Source organism: Apus apus, chromosome 4, assembly GCF_020740795.1.
Source record: "Apus apus isolate bApuApu2 chromosome 4, bApuApu2.pri.cur, whole genome shotgun sequence".
Classification (NCBI taxonomy): domain Eukaryota; kingdom Metazoa; phylum Chordata; class Aves; order Apodiformes; family Apodidae; genus Apus; species Apus apus.
Window position 1 is genome coordinate 38,236,370 of NC_067285.1, and position 14,335 is coordinate 38,250,704.

Sequence of the window (14,335 nt, forward strand, 5' to 3'; positions counted from 1 at the left end):
CAAGACACCCACCTCATCCGACATCAGAGTGGCGATAGCTCGGCCAATCTCATGATAGGACTTTGCTTTGCCCTTTGGTCCCAGGAGAATGAAGAGAAACCTGCCAAAAGAAAGAGATTGCTCCAATTTAGGACAGCCAAAGGGATCACTTGTTACTGAAACAAGCAGAGTCAGCATAGCAGCAGGCACAGAGGGACAATGCTATGAGATATCCATGTTTCCCACTGGAAGCTACACTGCTCCATCAAGCTATCAGGTAGTGCTCCATGTGCTTCTGAATGCTCTGCTGGGGCTGAGAGCTCTGCTGCAGCTCAGCACCCACATGTGGAAGGAAACCACCCATCTAAAAGAGGCCTTTAGCCATAAATAATTCAACCCAATTTGTATGCCCTGAGCATCCACTCTGAGGACACAGTACAGACCTATAAAACCATCTGATGGCTTCACAGTCCAAGCTTAATTCTTAAGCAAGCACCTTAAGGTGTGAACTTATTCCTCTGGTGAGAGCAACATCTACAAGGCATTAGGAGTTAGTTCCTTATGTGATCTCTTTGGGCAACAACTGTATCCAACTCACAGCTAATAAGTTTGAAAAACACTAAGATATGAAACCTTTGGAGACAGGAAAGTACTGCTCTTGACCTCTCCTGCCCTTGCTTTCATCAGTGTGAGCACACAGTGAATCAGGACTTGCCTACATTTAAAAGGACTGCCCACACAGCTGCTCCTACCAGCCATGGTTCACATCACAATCTGTTCTAATGACATTCCTTAATGGAAAAGGCCAGACATGGAAAACACATATTCCTGCCAATAAAACTGTCTAGTAGTTGTGCCAGAATAATAGGAAAGGTGGCTGAGTTTTCTGATGTCCTCACTGACACTCATTAGAAAAAGTTGTAAGTACAGCCTCAAGGTTGGTTCTTCAAAGGTACCTAGATCCTACTGGCCTGAAATGAAAAATTACTGGGGGGGAAGAGATATCACCATTCAAATAATACTTAATTCAGGAAAGATCTAAACCTTATCTTAGACATTCCCAGTCTTAAATGAATTTCCTATGCAAGATCAAGGTATCCAAGCTGAAAGGACAAAAGCCATTACCTCCTGTAGATACACTCTTCCTTTACAGCTGGTTTCGTGCTGCAGGTGGGTGCCAAGCTAGCAGCTCTCTCCTCACACAGCACCTAGGGCTTTGGCCCTAGAGACACAAGGTTCCTACAAATCCCTTCTTCAGAATTATCCCAGATAAGAAGATTTGGTTCGTGGTTAAGGTATGAAAATACATCTGTCTTGGTGCTCAGCTCTTTGCCTTGCCAACTGGCTCGTTAAAAAAGCTCTGTTACTCCTGATGGCCACCTCACATGATGGCCACCATTTGCTGGCCGGTGGGATTTCATTGGAGACCATCCTGCTGCTCAGATGGTGTAACTTCAGTCTGAGCTGGACTCCAAGTAGTGACCAGATAAAAGTCTATCTTTCTCACACATCAACTCATCCTTGCAATTAGCAACAAAAGAAGTCACATGGCAGGAGACCAACTTCTCCATTTCACCTAATTTAGCGAAGACTGGGAATTACTGGGGCAATTTTCAGCAAGCTCCATATCAGCCTGTGTTTCAAACAGAAACACTAATAGCTGCTCAAAACTACTTGAAAGCTTCCTGAATTAAGCCTTTTTCCAATTACAGCCCTACCTCTCCCTCAGTAATATGAAATAAACACACTAGAACCTTTGGTAAGTTGTCTCATCTAAAACTTCTTGTATAATTTCCTATGTGACTTTGGGTTAGCTTCAAGTTCCACTCATCAATTTCAGTGGTCTCTCATAGCCAGACTGAACAAGGTGTGGACAAGCATCGGAAGTCTCAGGAAATGTGGGAGCATGATGGGAAGAACTGGGATTATTGCTATGTGGTGCGAAATGACATGGCATGTGCTTCTAGGAAACCAGGTTCCAGTGGTTCCCGCACTCTGCACTGATGGAATTATCTGAAATACCCATGGATGGCTCCAGACCTTGACCTGCAACATCACCCAGACAAAACTGGTGTTGAGAACATGGCTCCTCCACCTGGGCTCTGTGTCCTAGAGGGAGAAGATGACATGGGGCCAAGTTCAAGCCCAGATGATTTGATTGCTCTGCTTCTGTTATTTGACAACCTTTACTATGTTAACTATACATCATCTCAAAAGCAGCTGACAAAATGTGAAGCACTACAGGGCTGGAAGATCCCACCTCACCAGAAGCAGTTCTCCCCTTACAAGCACTGTATTAAATATTATATTACATTCCTAAATCAAAACATCATGAGGCACTAAGTCAAATGTCTTAGAAGGTATCCAAATACTTTCTATTTTAAAAAAAATCTAGAGTACTATAAAAAAAATGCATCAAGTTAGTAGGCCAGGGTCCATAAATAGGTATTAATTGGCATGACTAACAGTAACACTTCCTAATCAAGCTGTTCATGAGGCTTTCAAGTGTTTTACGTAAGGATCACATGGAAGTGACTAAGCTATACACACCTAGATCATATCCTCTGCTCTCCTCCTATCTCCTGGAACCAAGTTATTCTAAAACAAGATTAAAGACAAACTGTTCCTCTGCCAACTCTTTAAAAACTCTAAGATGCAAATTATCCAAATATATGAAACTTAAAAAAAAAAAAAAAAGTTCCTCAGAAGCTGCTGCTCAGCCTTCTTCTGATTTTCCAGGGGAATGAGACATTTTCATAAGCAACTTCTGAAATAATTACATTGGCTGACTCCCTTCCAGTACCTAACAGAAGTGCCTGAATGCATTCCCTAAAACATTCTTGGAAACAAGCAGTTTGTAACACTACATTCTTTGTCCTGACTCAGAAGTGCCTTCAGCATGTAGAACAAGACCTTTTAAAAGGGCCAAATGCTCTAAACACAAAAAACATTAATGCATGTTAGTGGTTTGGGCTTGATTCTGTTGACATGCATTTAACATCATTTATTTATGAATGCTTCCACCTAAGAAAGCCTGCAGTTCTAGTCATGACACAACCCTCTTCCCAGATGAAAGCCAGCACAGAATTCTTCTCTGCTGCACCCAGTGCACACTGAGCTATCACATCCCTTCCATAGAATCACAGAATGGTTTGGGTTGGAAGGGACCTTAAAGATCATCCAGTTCCAACCCCCCTGCGTGGGCAGGGACACCTCCCACCAGACCAGGTTGCTCCACGCCCCATCCAACCTGCCCTTCAACACTTCCAGGGATGAGGCTTCCACAACTTCCCTGGGCAACCTGGGCCAGTGTCTCACCATCCTCACACTGAAGAATTTCCTCCTAATGTCTCACCTAAATCTCCCCTCTTCCAGTTTAAATCCATTTCCCCCTTCTCCTCTCACTCCATGCCCTTGTCAACAGTTCCCCCCTAAAAGTCTCTCCTCCCCATTCTGATACTTGAACATTGCTATGGGTGCTTCAACCCCAAGAAGGTGAGGTTTCACATCCTATCACTTAGCTCAGAATCTCTCTGAAGCAGGAACAACCTCATATGTTTCTCCCCAGTGCTCTGGGGCTTACTGACAGCCCTCTCATACCCTTAGGGACCTGGGGTGGATTGACAGCAAAGCCAAAGCACTCAAAATCCTTTGCTTCCAGGCAAATGTGCCGGAAACTCAGTCATTTATCATTCTGTTTCACCCAAAGCACCATTTCTCCTGCCTTTTTTGCATGCTTTATGCTCTTAAGCAGGAGACAACCACCAACTACATACAATTCACCTTTTAATCATGTGGACTATGCCATCAAACCTAACAAGAATAGCTTTATTCTCACAGATGAATAATTCCAATTCAAAATGGAAAAAAATGCCCTGGTCACCCCAGCCAATGCACCTAGAAGGTCTAAACACAGCACCACAGCAATACTGTATACAAGCCTAGGAACCTGGGGCTACAGACCTGACAACCTGCAGAACACAACGCTCCTGGACCTTGGGTTACCCCCACTCCACAAATAAAATAAAAAAAGAGAAAAAACAACTAAAATAAGATTCAAGTCCAACCTGCTCATCAAATCTATTTCCCAGATCTGGAGCAAGCAAGAGCAGCAACTCCAGAAGGGTTAAAGGCGCCTACACCAAGGAAACTCAGCAAGATCCTGGATAAAACGCTTTTATTTTTGAGAGGAGTGAGGGGAGGAATGTTGAACACCATGTGAGATGCCTGCAAAGCATCCAGCACCTTTAATTAAGATACAAGTTGGTGGACTTGAGAGCTGAAAGAACAACCTCTTGTGGCATTTTTCCAGCAGAACCTGTGGCTTGGACCGCTGCTGAAAGGAGCACAATTTGAGAATGCAGTAACCAAAGGAGATGCTGAAATGTTTGGTCCATCTTCTATTTCACACAGGTAATCCTTTGAGTTTTGGGCAATGTACCAACATTGCAGGCTTCTCACATGGTGTCCACCACATGAACACAGACAAGGACAGTTCCTTGCTGCCAGAGCTCCTACTTCCCAGAGCAAGTCCTGCTGCTGGAAAGGCTGCTGAAGGACACAGCCCTGGAAACCACTTCAATCCTGTGATTAATAAACAAGACACACATTTCATCCTCACCTACAAAGAAGAAAAGATGCCTCTGCAGTTCAAAACTCAAGTTAGGAGGTAAGGGAAGAGAACCTGCCTTCTGGTTCTGTCACATGCCTCCTTAGTGACCTTTGGGCAAGTTACCTCATTTCATTTGAGACTCGTAGACACTCGCTATTTCCCAGCACCACGTATTAGACTGTGCAAGTCTGTACAGCTTATCTCCAAAAAATATCTTTCCCTTGCTCATTCTTCATCTTTTTTTTTTTCCCCATGAGACCTGACCATGTAATTGCATGTTTCTTTTATGAAAATAAAAAGCTAGATCCATTGCATGGTCCCGATCAGAAGCAGCCATACCCAAACCATGGTGCAAGCAGAGTAGTTCAGTGCTTGCCAAAATGAGGAGCTCTTAGCACTGTGGAATCCAATTTAACATGGTAAAACTTAAGTCCTTAAGATGGTGGTTTTTCTTCAATCTGATCAGGAAAAAGAAGGCTCAACACAGTGAGAAGGCTGGGATCTTCCATAACCTTGATTTTTATTGCTAGGGCTGTATGAAAACACCCTGCTGAGGAACTTTTCCTGGAGAGTTCATCAGATCTTGCTGGTTTCTTTGAAGTAGGAATTTACTTTTAAACAAATGAAATAATTAAAATACTTAGCAAGGAAGTGTGAACGAAAAAATACACAGAAGATTTAAGTATCCAAGGAAGAGTCATTTCTACACAGGAATTCTTGTTCCTACCAGGCATCCAAAATTCTGTCACTTTCAACAAAACTCCAAGCCAAAAAACATGTGAAGGAAGGAAGGAAAAACAATCAGCAGAAATAAGCCACACATTTAACTGGAAGTCTACATGTTGAATACTGTCTACCTTCTGCACACACTCATTTTTCACTCTACAGTACTAGGTCAACATGAGTCAGTCAGACCAGGGCAGGGACCAGAGATACCATGAGCCTTTCACCTCTGTGGGGCTCAGGAGCATATTTGCTTCCACGTCACAAGATGGTGGCAATGCCTTTAACGTCCTGCTATAGGCTGTGGCTGATAGGCTAGTTTCCAGTTGGGCTAATGCAAGTGATTGCTGCCCTTTCCATGCAAACCCTGACCCATCAGTGCTTTAAAAAGCTAATCATTAAGATGGCTTCATGCATTTCTGCAAGCTGTGTGATACCATGTTATGCTTTCTTCTCCCTTCTCCTCGGGAGGGCTTTCCCCACCTCTGTGCCGGTGATCCACCAAGCCCTGCTCCCATCACCTTTGGAGGGCAAGGACATATTCAGCCTAACAGCATTTGCTGAAGAGGATGAGATGTTTACCTAACAGCACAGCAGGAACATGATCTGGACGGCTGTGCAAAGGCACCTCCAGCAGAGTGTGTCCCCATGGGAACATATGGCTCTGTGAAGGCCACCTCCCCTCTACCTTACAGATCAACATGTCCACAGCCCTGTGCCAAAACCTGGCTGTTCAACATCCCCTGCCCCCAACCTGCTGCTTTCTAAGGAGAGGGGCAGAGGCAGGTCCTGCTGTGGTTACTGAGTAGTCCTGGGTCACCATCCTCCCACAGCCACCATAGGTGGCGCTGAAACGTTAGCTCCTGTTGCTTAAAAAACCCCAGGTGGTTTTGCACTGCCTCGCTTTGATGACATGAGTTTGCCAGTTTTACCAGCAACTTGGGAACTTAACAAAATAAAAGGAGAACCCTCGAGGGAGAGAAGGTGGGGGCACCCACAGGCTCCAGCTCCAGTCTCTCATGGAGCCTGTGGGCTGTTAAGTGCCCTTCCCAACAGGAATGCCAGCCGCGCAAGATGGCCAAGGAGATGCTCCAGCATAACCCATCTGGGCCCTGATGGGATTTCCTTGATTGAATTTCACAGGATGCAGCCTTTGCAAATGGCTTTTCAGTACTCACCAAAGCCACCTAATGAACCACCTTGCTTTGATTAGGGCCAGCATTTGCTTTGGAGGACAGCAAATGGATAATTCTATTTCCTGGAAAAAATGCTGGCATGGAAGGACATGTTGTCTTGATAAATGCTATTGAGTAATGAGGTTGTTCAGCAATCCAAGATCTAACTTCCTGGCTCCCACTACCAAAACAAACAATACCTAATTTTACATCTGCTGAAAAGCATTTGAAGACGTGCTTTTTTTAAAAAAAAAGGAAGTGGGATTAGACTTCCAAGCTGAATACTGAGGTAGACAGAGCTCAGTAATGCTGAGCAATTAAGAAGAACCTTTTATAAAATGAAGCCACTTTAATCTCCCCATACTCCTACCAGAATATCCAGCATGTGCAAACAGCTGTTGACATGGTTACTGTAAGGAGCCACTTAATGAAACTCCAAGAAATACAAAAACAGCTGCATTACTAGAAAGAAATTAAACAGAAGCACCAGATCATCCTTTCCCTTGTCTTGTGCATGGAAATAAGGTCCAGATTATAACAATGACACAACTTTCATCCCACACAAGGGCTGTGATTTGTTCCAGTACCAGTAATGCACCAGCCACAGGCTTTTGTCATGGTGCTTCATCTTCTCTCACAAAATACTACTTGATAGTGCCTCAACCCCTCTAGGCATGATTCAAGTCACCATTTTCACTCTGTATTAAAAGTCCTCGGAACTGCTCACAGAAAATATGGATTTGCACATTAGTGACGTGAAAAGTGGAGTTTAAAGCCCATCATTACAAGCAACAGGCAAAGTAAACCCTTAGTAAGCTGCTACACAAAGCACGGCAGGTCTCCCATGCACAGCAGTGCCGAGGAATATGGCGCCGAGCTGCAAGGGGCTTCTGCACATCAGGGACAGGCTGGCCGCCCTGCCTTTCTCCTCCTCCTTACTGAACTCTGCCCCAGCCTTAGTGCACTTCGTTGCCATTTCACACTCTTTAATTTTTCCAGATCTTACCCTAGTGGGGTGGCCATTGCAGAAAGGAAGCAGATACACAACTGCACAAAGCTCCCACACAGCAGATGTTCTGGACATCTATACCAATGGTTTTTCTCTACTCTGCTACATGATAAATAATATGCAGTTGTATAACTCAGGGTGATACTGCTCAGGATTTTAAGAGGACCTGAGCTTTGCTACTCTAGTAGACACACTCACTGCACAGTTTTGCATATTCAAGCAGTGAATTCAAATATTGAAGAGCATAATATAGATTCGTATTTGTAAGACTCAGATCAATCTGCAACATGAGGCATGATAAATATTTATGACCTTTTCCCCTGAACCATTATCCATCACCAAGCAAAATACAGTGTGAACACCCTGATAGAATTCTATACCCCAGTTTACCTGACTCCTCTTTTCACCACAGCCAAGTCAGAATTGAATCCTTCATCTAACATGAGTTTTTAAGAGGAAAAATACATACTACAAAAATGTGCAGAGTGAATCTGAGCTATGAACAGTGTGTGTTGGGGGGGCAACCCTGAGGGGCAGGAGAAAAGCTCCTGTAGTGAGATATCACCTCAACAGTGTCCTTTACAGCCAAGTTGTTAGATCAGTGTGGCTGTGGAATGTTGGTGTCGTTTACAGCTTGTATCTTCTAACCAAATTCAGGACCTGAAATTACTAAGCAGCAATGAGTGAGTTTTGTTACTTTAAACCACTAATCCTGACCTGATGATGGTGGAAAGGCAGTTTCCAATTCTTGTTCCCTGCCTAAGGGCTGAATCCTCTTACCGGGTAGGTACAGGGACTTCGGTCAGAGCACCCAACATGACGGCCTGCTGCAGCCGGACGAAGGCAATGAAAGGGCCCTCCAGGAAGTCCACCTCCCCCACCAGCACGTTGGAGGCCTCAGCATCACGGGGCAACTTCTTCATGAATTTATTCTTCAGCTACATCAGTGAAAGAGGAGGGAAAAATAAAATTTAAGTCTTGTTAGGCATGCAAATAGGAATGTGCAAGACAATTTACTCAGCTTTCACCCACATTTCCTCCTTGGTCAGAATGTATCATCCCCACAGAGTCTGCTGAGACACAAGTGCTCCAGAAGAACAATGCTCATTTTAGTGCTTGGAGCCAAACAGATGCTGAGAAGATGATGCCTCTTGGAGCTGCTGCTTCACTTTACAGACCTAAGATGGTATCATTTTGGGGAAGAAGAGGTGTGCAGCCCTGAGGAAGAGCAGCAGACCAGGGCTGGGTTTCCGTACCTCACCACCTCACTGCCTGGCCCCCCACACGACGAGGCAGGGCAGGGCAGGCACTTCTCACCAGCCAAGTGCAACTCCACATCCTGCAGTCACTGGCCAGAAGCAACTGGCCAGAGCAAAGCTGCCCCTGAAGGATGGAGGCTAGGAGCTGGGCACCTGCATTTCACGGTGTATGTGTCCCTTCAAGTTCCAAAGACCCCAGCAGAATCCTTGACTTGAAATACGTGCTGCCAACTGTTCACCACTTGGTAACATATCTCTTGGAAGAACAAATCACTGGGACACATGATTTTAGGGACACACTCAGTAAAACCTGTCAATGAAATCTGGTGCTTGTTGATAGAGAGCTTCTCTGTAACAAGACTTTGCTGAGGCAAAGATTGTCTGTGGGGGGTGAGAAAGCACTTCAGTGTCCTCCCTACATGAGGGAGCATTGTGGTGGAAGAGGATGTTAACTTGGCCACGCTGGTGGGGGTCACCATTGCCCCCACCTTACAAGAACCTCTCTGTCTGACTTAGCACTCCAGCTGTGTCCTCATTGCCAGGAAGGGATTTCTGAGTGTCCTCAGATCCAAGACAGCTTTGTTTTTAACTTCAGCAGCAGCAGAATTAATTTGAAGTTGAAGGCTTTTGAAAACTCCTGCCCTGAGTTGGTTCCCAACCTCCTCCCCTCACCCTGGGTGATCTCTGGGGATGTGTTTGTCTGGCTAAGGGTGAATGGTAAGGGAGGATGTACTGCCAGAAACCCCAGCAGGGTGGGGGGGAACACTCAGCTGGGCTATGAATCCACAAGGAGCTTTGCCAGGACACTCAAGGTCGTAGAAAAATGGAAGACTAGAAAAATGGAAGACGTCTCATGAAAAGGCCATGGATTATTGATTGTGCAGGAAGAAAACTGCTGGAACAATCCTACTAGTACACACTTCAGTCAGGATTACCACCAGAAAAAACATTAACTAAGCATTAAAGAATTCTGTGGAGGAAGCCTGGAGAAGCACTACCAGTTCTTCCACACATACTGCTTTGGTGGGAAGCAGAGATCAACGAATAACAGGAAGGTGGCAAATCCATAAATGTTCAACTTAGCTGAACAGGTTGCTCAGGCACTTCCATGCGTTGCTGAACAAGTACAGGGCTGGCCCAAGCCCAGGCACCTTTCTGATCCAGCACATCAAAGCAGCATGACTGATTTTGAAGAGCTATCATCAGAGTAATTTTTTTGCTCCAAATGAGTTTTTGCAGCACCACTTTCTTAAATCTTTTATCAGACAGGTGATGGGAAGGGTGCAGTCAGCACTTAAGAGTCTATTTTGAACCGTTCCCCAAAGAAGCTTCAGAAAGCTTCAAGTCCTCAGCAGCACCCTGGGAAGGAGAGTGGGAGCCCAGGCAGCTGGAAGCACTCTATGCACTTTCCCTGCACTCTGTTAAATTGAGCATCACACCAACCCAATCACTAATGCTATGTTCAAGGCCACAGATCTCCAAAGCTGCACTGGCAGCCTGAAAATCACTATTTCCCTAAATGTGTTTTAACACTCTGATCAGCAGCATCGCTCCAGATTTCTCAGAAATTAAAGCAATTCCTAAGCACACACACAGCTTTTATTGCCTCCCTTAGTTTGCTCTCAGGCACCTTCCCATGCTGCAGACTGGCTGGCTTTGTCCTCTCCCAGATACCACCTCCCTTGCAGAGGGAACCACTGCCAGGGCAGCTCCCAACCATTGTAGTTTCCAGCCTGAAGTGCATCTAGATGTCAAGGAAAGGCAAGAGAACAGCTTACTGGCCTGGGAAGCAGGAAGGAGCAACTGCCATGACCAGGGTCAAGAGAGCACCTGCCTGTGGTATGTGCACCTGAACCAGGAAAATGTTCCACTCCTTCTTTATGCCCTTCATTATTTAACACATTCCCCTACCCTTCTTCCCCAGGCCACACTTCTCCAAACTGAAGATCCCTACATTCTATTTAAGGTCTCCAAATATGAGTCCACTCCAACATGCCCTTGTTCACTGTACCCCACACCTTAAGTTCACAACATTCAGCAGCCTCTAGCATTGTTAAAACCAGCCAGTGCTTCATGCGGGGAGGAATCCATGTGTGGGTCAGGGTATGATTTGGCAGCAGGCTCCAGCTCCTCCTTCACCCACAGTGCAGCAAAACTCAGACCCATGAAGTACAGCAAAACCTGAGCATTCAGAATAAACACTGATCACAGAGACTATCACCATGAGCCTAATGGTATCCATGGTGCTCTGTGGAAACAAAGGAAAGCTTAATGGTCCCTATTCACAGGGCAAAGGGACCCAGCTCCCCAAATTCCTGTTACACCAAAGCCAAGCACAACACAAAGATCTTCCAGCCTGGCAGGAGACCAGCCACAAAGACTCAGGGGAAGAAACCCCTCTGCAATATGGGGGGAAGAAGAGGTGAGGGCTTCATTATTTATCAGAGGCCATTTAAAAATTCACTGTGTCTTCTGCTTGCTCTGTGTAGGGGTATGTGTTTTCCCACCTCATCACAGCATCATATTTCACACATTTGAACTCTGACACACAGAGCTTTTGTACTGAAGGAAGGTCAATCCCCCCCCAGGAATTTGACTCTGTCTCTCTGTTTTTCCATATCTGTTCACATACACATTTAAGATTACCTTCCCATAAATGATCCCATGAATGCTGACCTCAGGGGATACCTTCCATGCTCTGTTTTGCCTATGCTCAGAACTCCATTACCTGGGAATGACACACTGTGCGGAGAAAGGATGCAAGCAAAACTGCTCTGTACATCAAGGAAAAAGGCCAAAGTAAATGAAATTCCAGTTAACTAAACTTCCCAGAAACTTTTCCTTTCCTTCAGAGAGGTGGCAGGGATCTCTACTGGAAAACAGTCATTTTCATTTGAGCTCCATGGTATGAAAGTAGGTCATCCAGGCTGACAGACCTAAAAATTAGGAATGTCTGCTTGAGACTGCAGGGACAAGGAGATGTTCCAACAGGAAAAGCAGCAAATCACTCCCACCATTGATCCTTGGACTTCATTCCAAACAGTGGGATCCTACCAGCCCCCTCCCCATCCATCAGTGCCCCAGGAAAGGCAGGAAGGTTTCACTCAACAAGGCCAATTTCTTTTTTAACTTGAGAGCTGCCTTTGGCACAGATCCCCTGTTGATATGGAAACAACAGTTTGAATAAACAGTGCACACACCACAACAAATAAGAAGGGTTTTGTGCCTCTCTCTGACTGACCATGCTCATTCAGAGCTGGTTTCTGCCCCATATACAAGCCCTTCAAAAGTGGAGATAACTCCAGGTCAGCAAACTCCCCTTATATAAACATATACATATATTATTTTCTACAGGCTGTTGCATCAGCTCAGTAGTAAGAGGTCCATGATAAAACAGACTGTTTTAAAATGTCCCTTTTATTTGACATCTTGTGCATTAAAGTAGTCATGGTGATTCAGCCATTCAGGGCTGCCAAGGACATGTTCACAGAGCACGACCAAAGGATTTCTCACGGGAGGAAGGACAGAAGTGGGAACTTCCCCAGCTTCCTATGGCCCACTACAGTAGCAAAGGGACTGGTAAAGGCTGCACTTTGAGTCTCCCCAATCCCACTCATTCCCCAATCAAGCTGAAAAAATAATTTCCAATATTTCAAATTATTAAGACTATATGAATCAAGAGCTAACTCACTGTCCCAGCTCTTAACACCATAAATTACACACTTTCCCTTGGGCATTACAAAGAGGATTAAAACCTCTTCCTCCCCACAAGTCCACTCAAATGGAAATAGATGTGGCTGCAGGCAAGGGGTGGTTTCAGATGTCTTGCATGGGGCAGGCAGGGTGAAATTCCAAGGAGAACTCAGCCCAAATACAGCTTAAGTGATGCTAAGTATAAGCAAGACCATGAATATTTCCACAGATTAATAATTTGGAGGTGCTTTTATGAAAGTTCTCCTGAAGCATTCGTGACTCGAACCATGCAACTGCAGGCACGGTTGGGAATTTGCTAGAAAGCTGAAAACCACCCAGAAAATCCCATCTTGATGTGTAGCAAAAAGAAGAGAGAATGGAAAAGTAACACTAGCAAATGCCCAGGCAGCACCTGGTTATATAAACCAGATATAACAACTGTATCTGGTTGAACACTCTACATGTACATACACGTGTGCATCCTCTTTCCCCAGGCCTGCTGGACAGCCCACCAGAAGCACCTGCTTCTTCTAGACCCATCTCTGCTGTGGATGAGGGTAAATGACAAGCTTCTCTTATTTTTGGCAGCTCAAGAAACCTCCATTAGGTCTTTCAGCTTGATGTTACTCAACATGGTGTTAGAGAAAAAGCTGAACAAACAGCTCAACCTTCAAGAGCTGAAGGAATTCTCCTACCAGGGGAAGTCCTGGTCTTGGACTAGATGATCTTTCAAGGTCCCTTCCAACCCCTAGGATTCTGTGATTCTGTGATTCAGACACTGCTCTGGTGCCACTGATGCATCTGGCAACAGAGCTCAGAGCCCAGGAGAGAGAAGGAAGCCTAGTGTTGATTTACTAACTGGAAAACAGAAAAGAAAAATTAACTGCCCCAAAGTGCTGCTGCCTCTGCTTGTCTATCTAGCTGCAACTGACCAGTACATTAACTGCAGCCAAGACCTCATAAAATCAGACAAAAGCAAAGGCAAATCACTTCTCTGTACTGCTACCTCTGAAGCAGTGTTCTGCCAGCACAAATACAATTAAAGGGAAAACACCTCTTCCCTAATTATCCTTATAAACCGCCAGCACATCAACCAAGCCCAAAGCAAAAACATGATACAACAGAAAAATCAAGACTCACTGGACATTACTGAAGCTATTTATCATCAGAGGGGGCTGAGTCAAGGCCCTGGTGCTTTCTGACAGGCTGCTGAACCAGTCCCTGGAAATCTCATGGGAATCAGTGCAGTGAATGAAGGTGTCATTCCCATGGCAGAGAGGAGCTGCTTACGCAAATCATCTGTCTTCAATAGTCAGAAATAAGGTCCTCCTCACCGGGCAGTCTGGAGGGCTCGGCACTGCTGACAGATACAATAGTGGCAAGAGGAAGGAACCAAAAGCCTTGGTTAGGCAAGGGGAGCAGGGGCAGCAAGGGAAGGCTTCCTTTGGAGCTCCTCTTTTTGTTCCTCAGCTGTTCCACCACCTGCAAGGCAGCATGTGTATCAAGCGCAGCAGCAAGAATGGGAATAAAAGCTTTCTTCCTCATGTAGACATCATTAAATATCCTGCCATGGCTTTTTATCCCAGAGCTCAGCTGGGAACCTGACAGGCAAAAAGTTTTGTAACATTTTGATGCTGTCCCCAGATCCCAATGCCCTGAATTACCAGCGCAAGAGGACGTGACCCAGCAAACCTGCCTTGCTGCTGCCCACCAGTGCTCCCTGCAGCCTGTTCAATGTTGTATTGCCACTGGCTGTAACCAATCTGGCACTATGAAAATCACCAATCAATCACTCCTGCATTTATTTCCCTTTCCAGAGACCACCAGAGGTGACAACCAGCCTACCCAGAGCTACCAAGGCAGGTGGGCAGGGAGTTTTGTCTGC

At 45.3% G+C, this 14,335-nt stretch overlaps 2 protein-coding genes across 9 annotated transcripts in view; one reads left to right on the plus strand and one right to left on the minus strand.

Annotated features, from left to right (window-relative positions):
- Window positions 1-14,335, plus strand: part of GC (GC vitamin D binding protein) — a 134,382-nt gene that overhangs the window by 51,281 nt on the left and 68,766 nt on the right. The window lies entirely within an intron of this gene.
- The window catches only part of SLC4A4 (solute carrier family 4 member 4), a 204,985-nt gene that overhangs the window by 41,788 nt on the left and 148,862 nt on the right, over window positions 1-14,335 (minus strand). For all 8 annotated transcript variants that reach the window (XM_051617728.1, XM_051617731.1, XM_051617729.1 and 5 more), the window contains 2 exons: window positions 8,279-8,436; window positions 13-100 (listed from right to left, as the gene is read on the minus strand). In XM_051617728.1, the coding sequence (XP_051473688.1) occupies window positions 13-100; window positions 8,279-8,436 (246 nt within the window). The remainder of the gene's footprint in view (window positions 1-12; window positions 101-8,278; window positions 8,437-14,335) is intronic.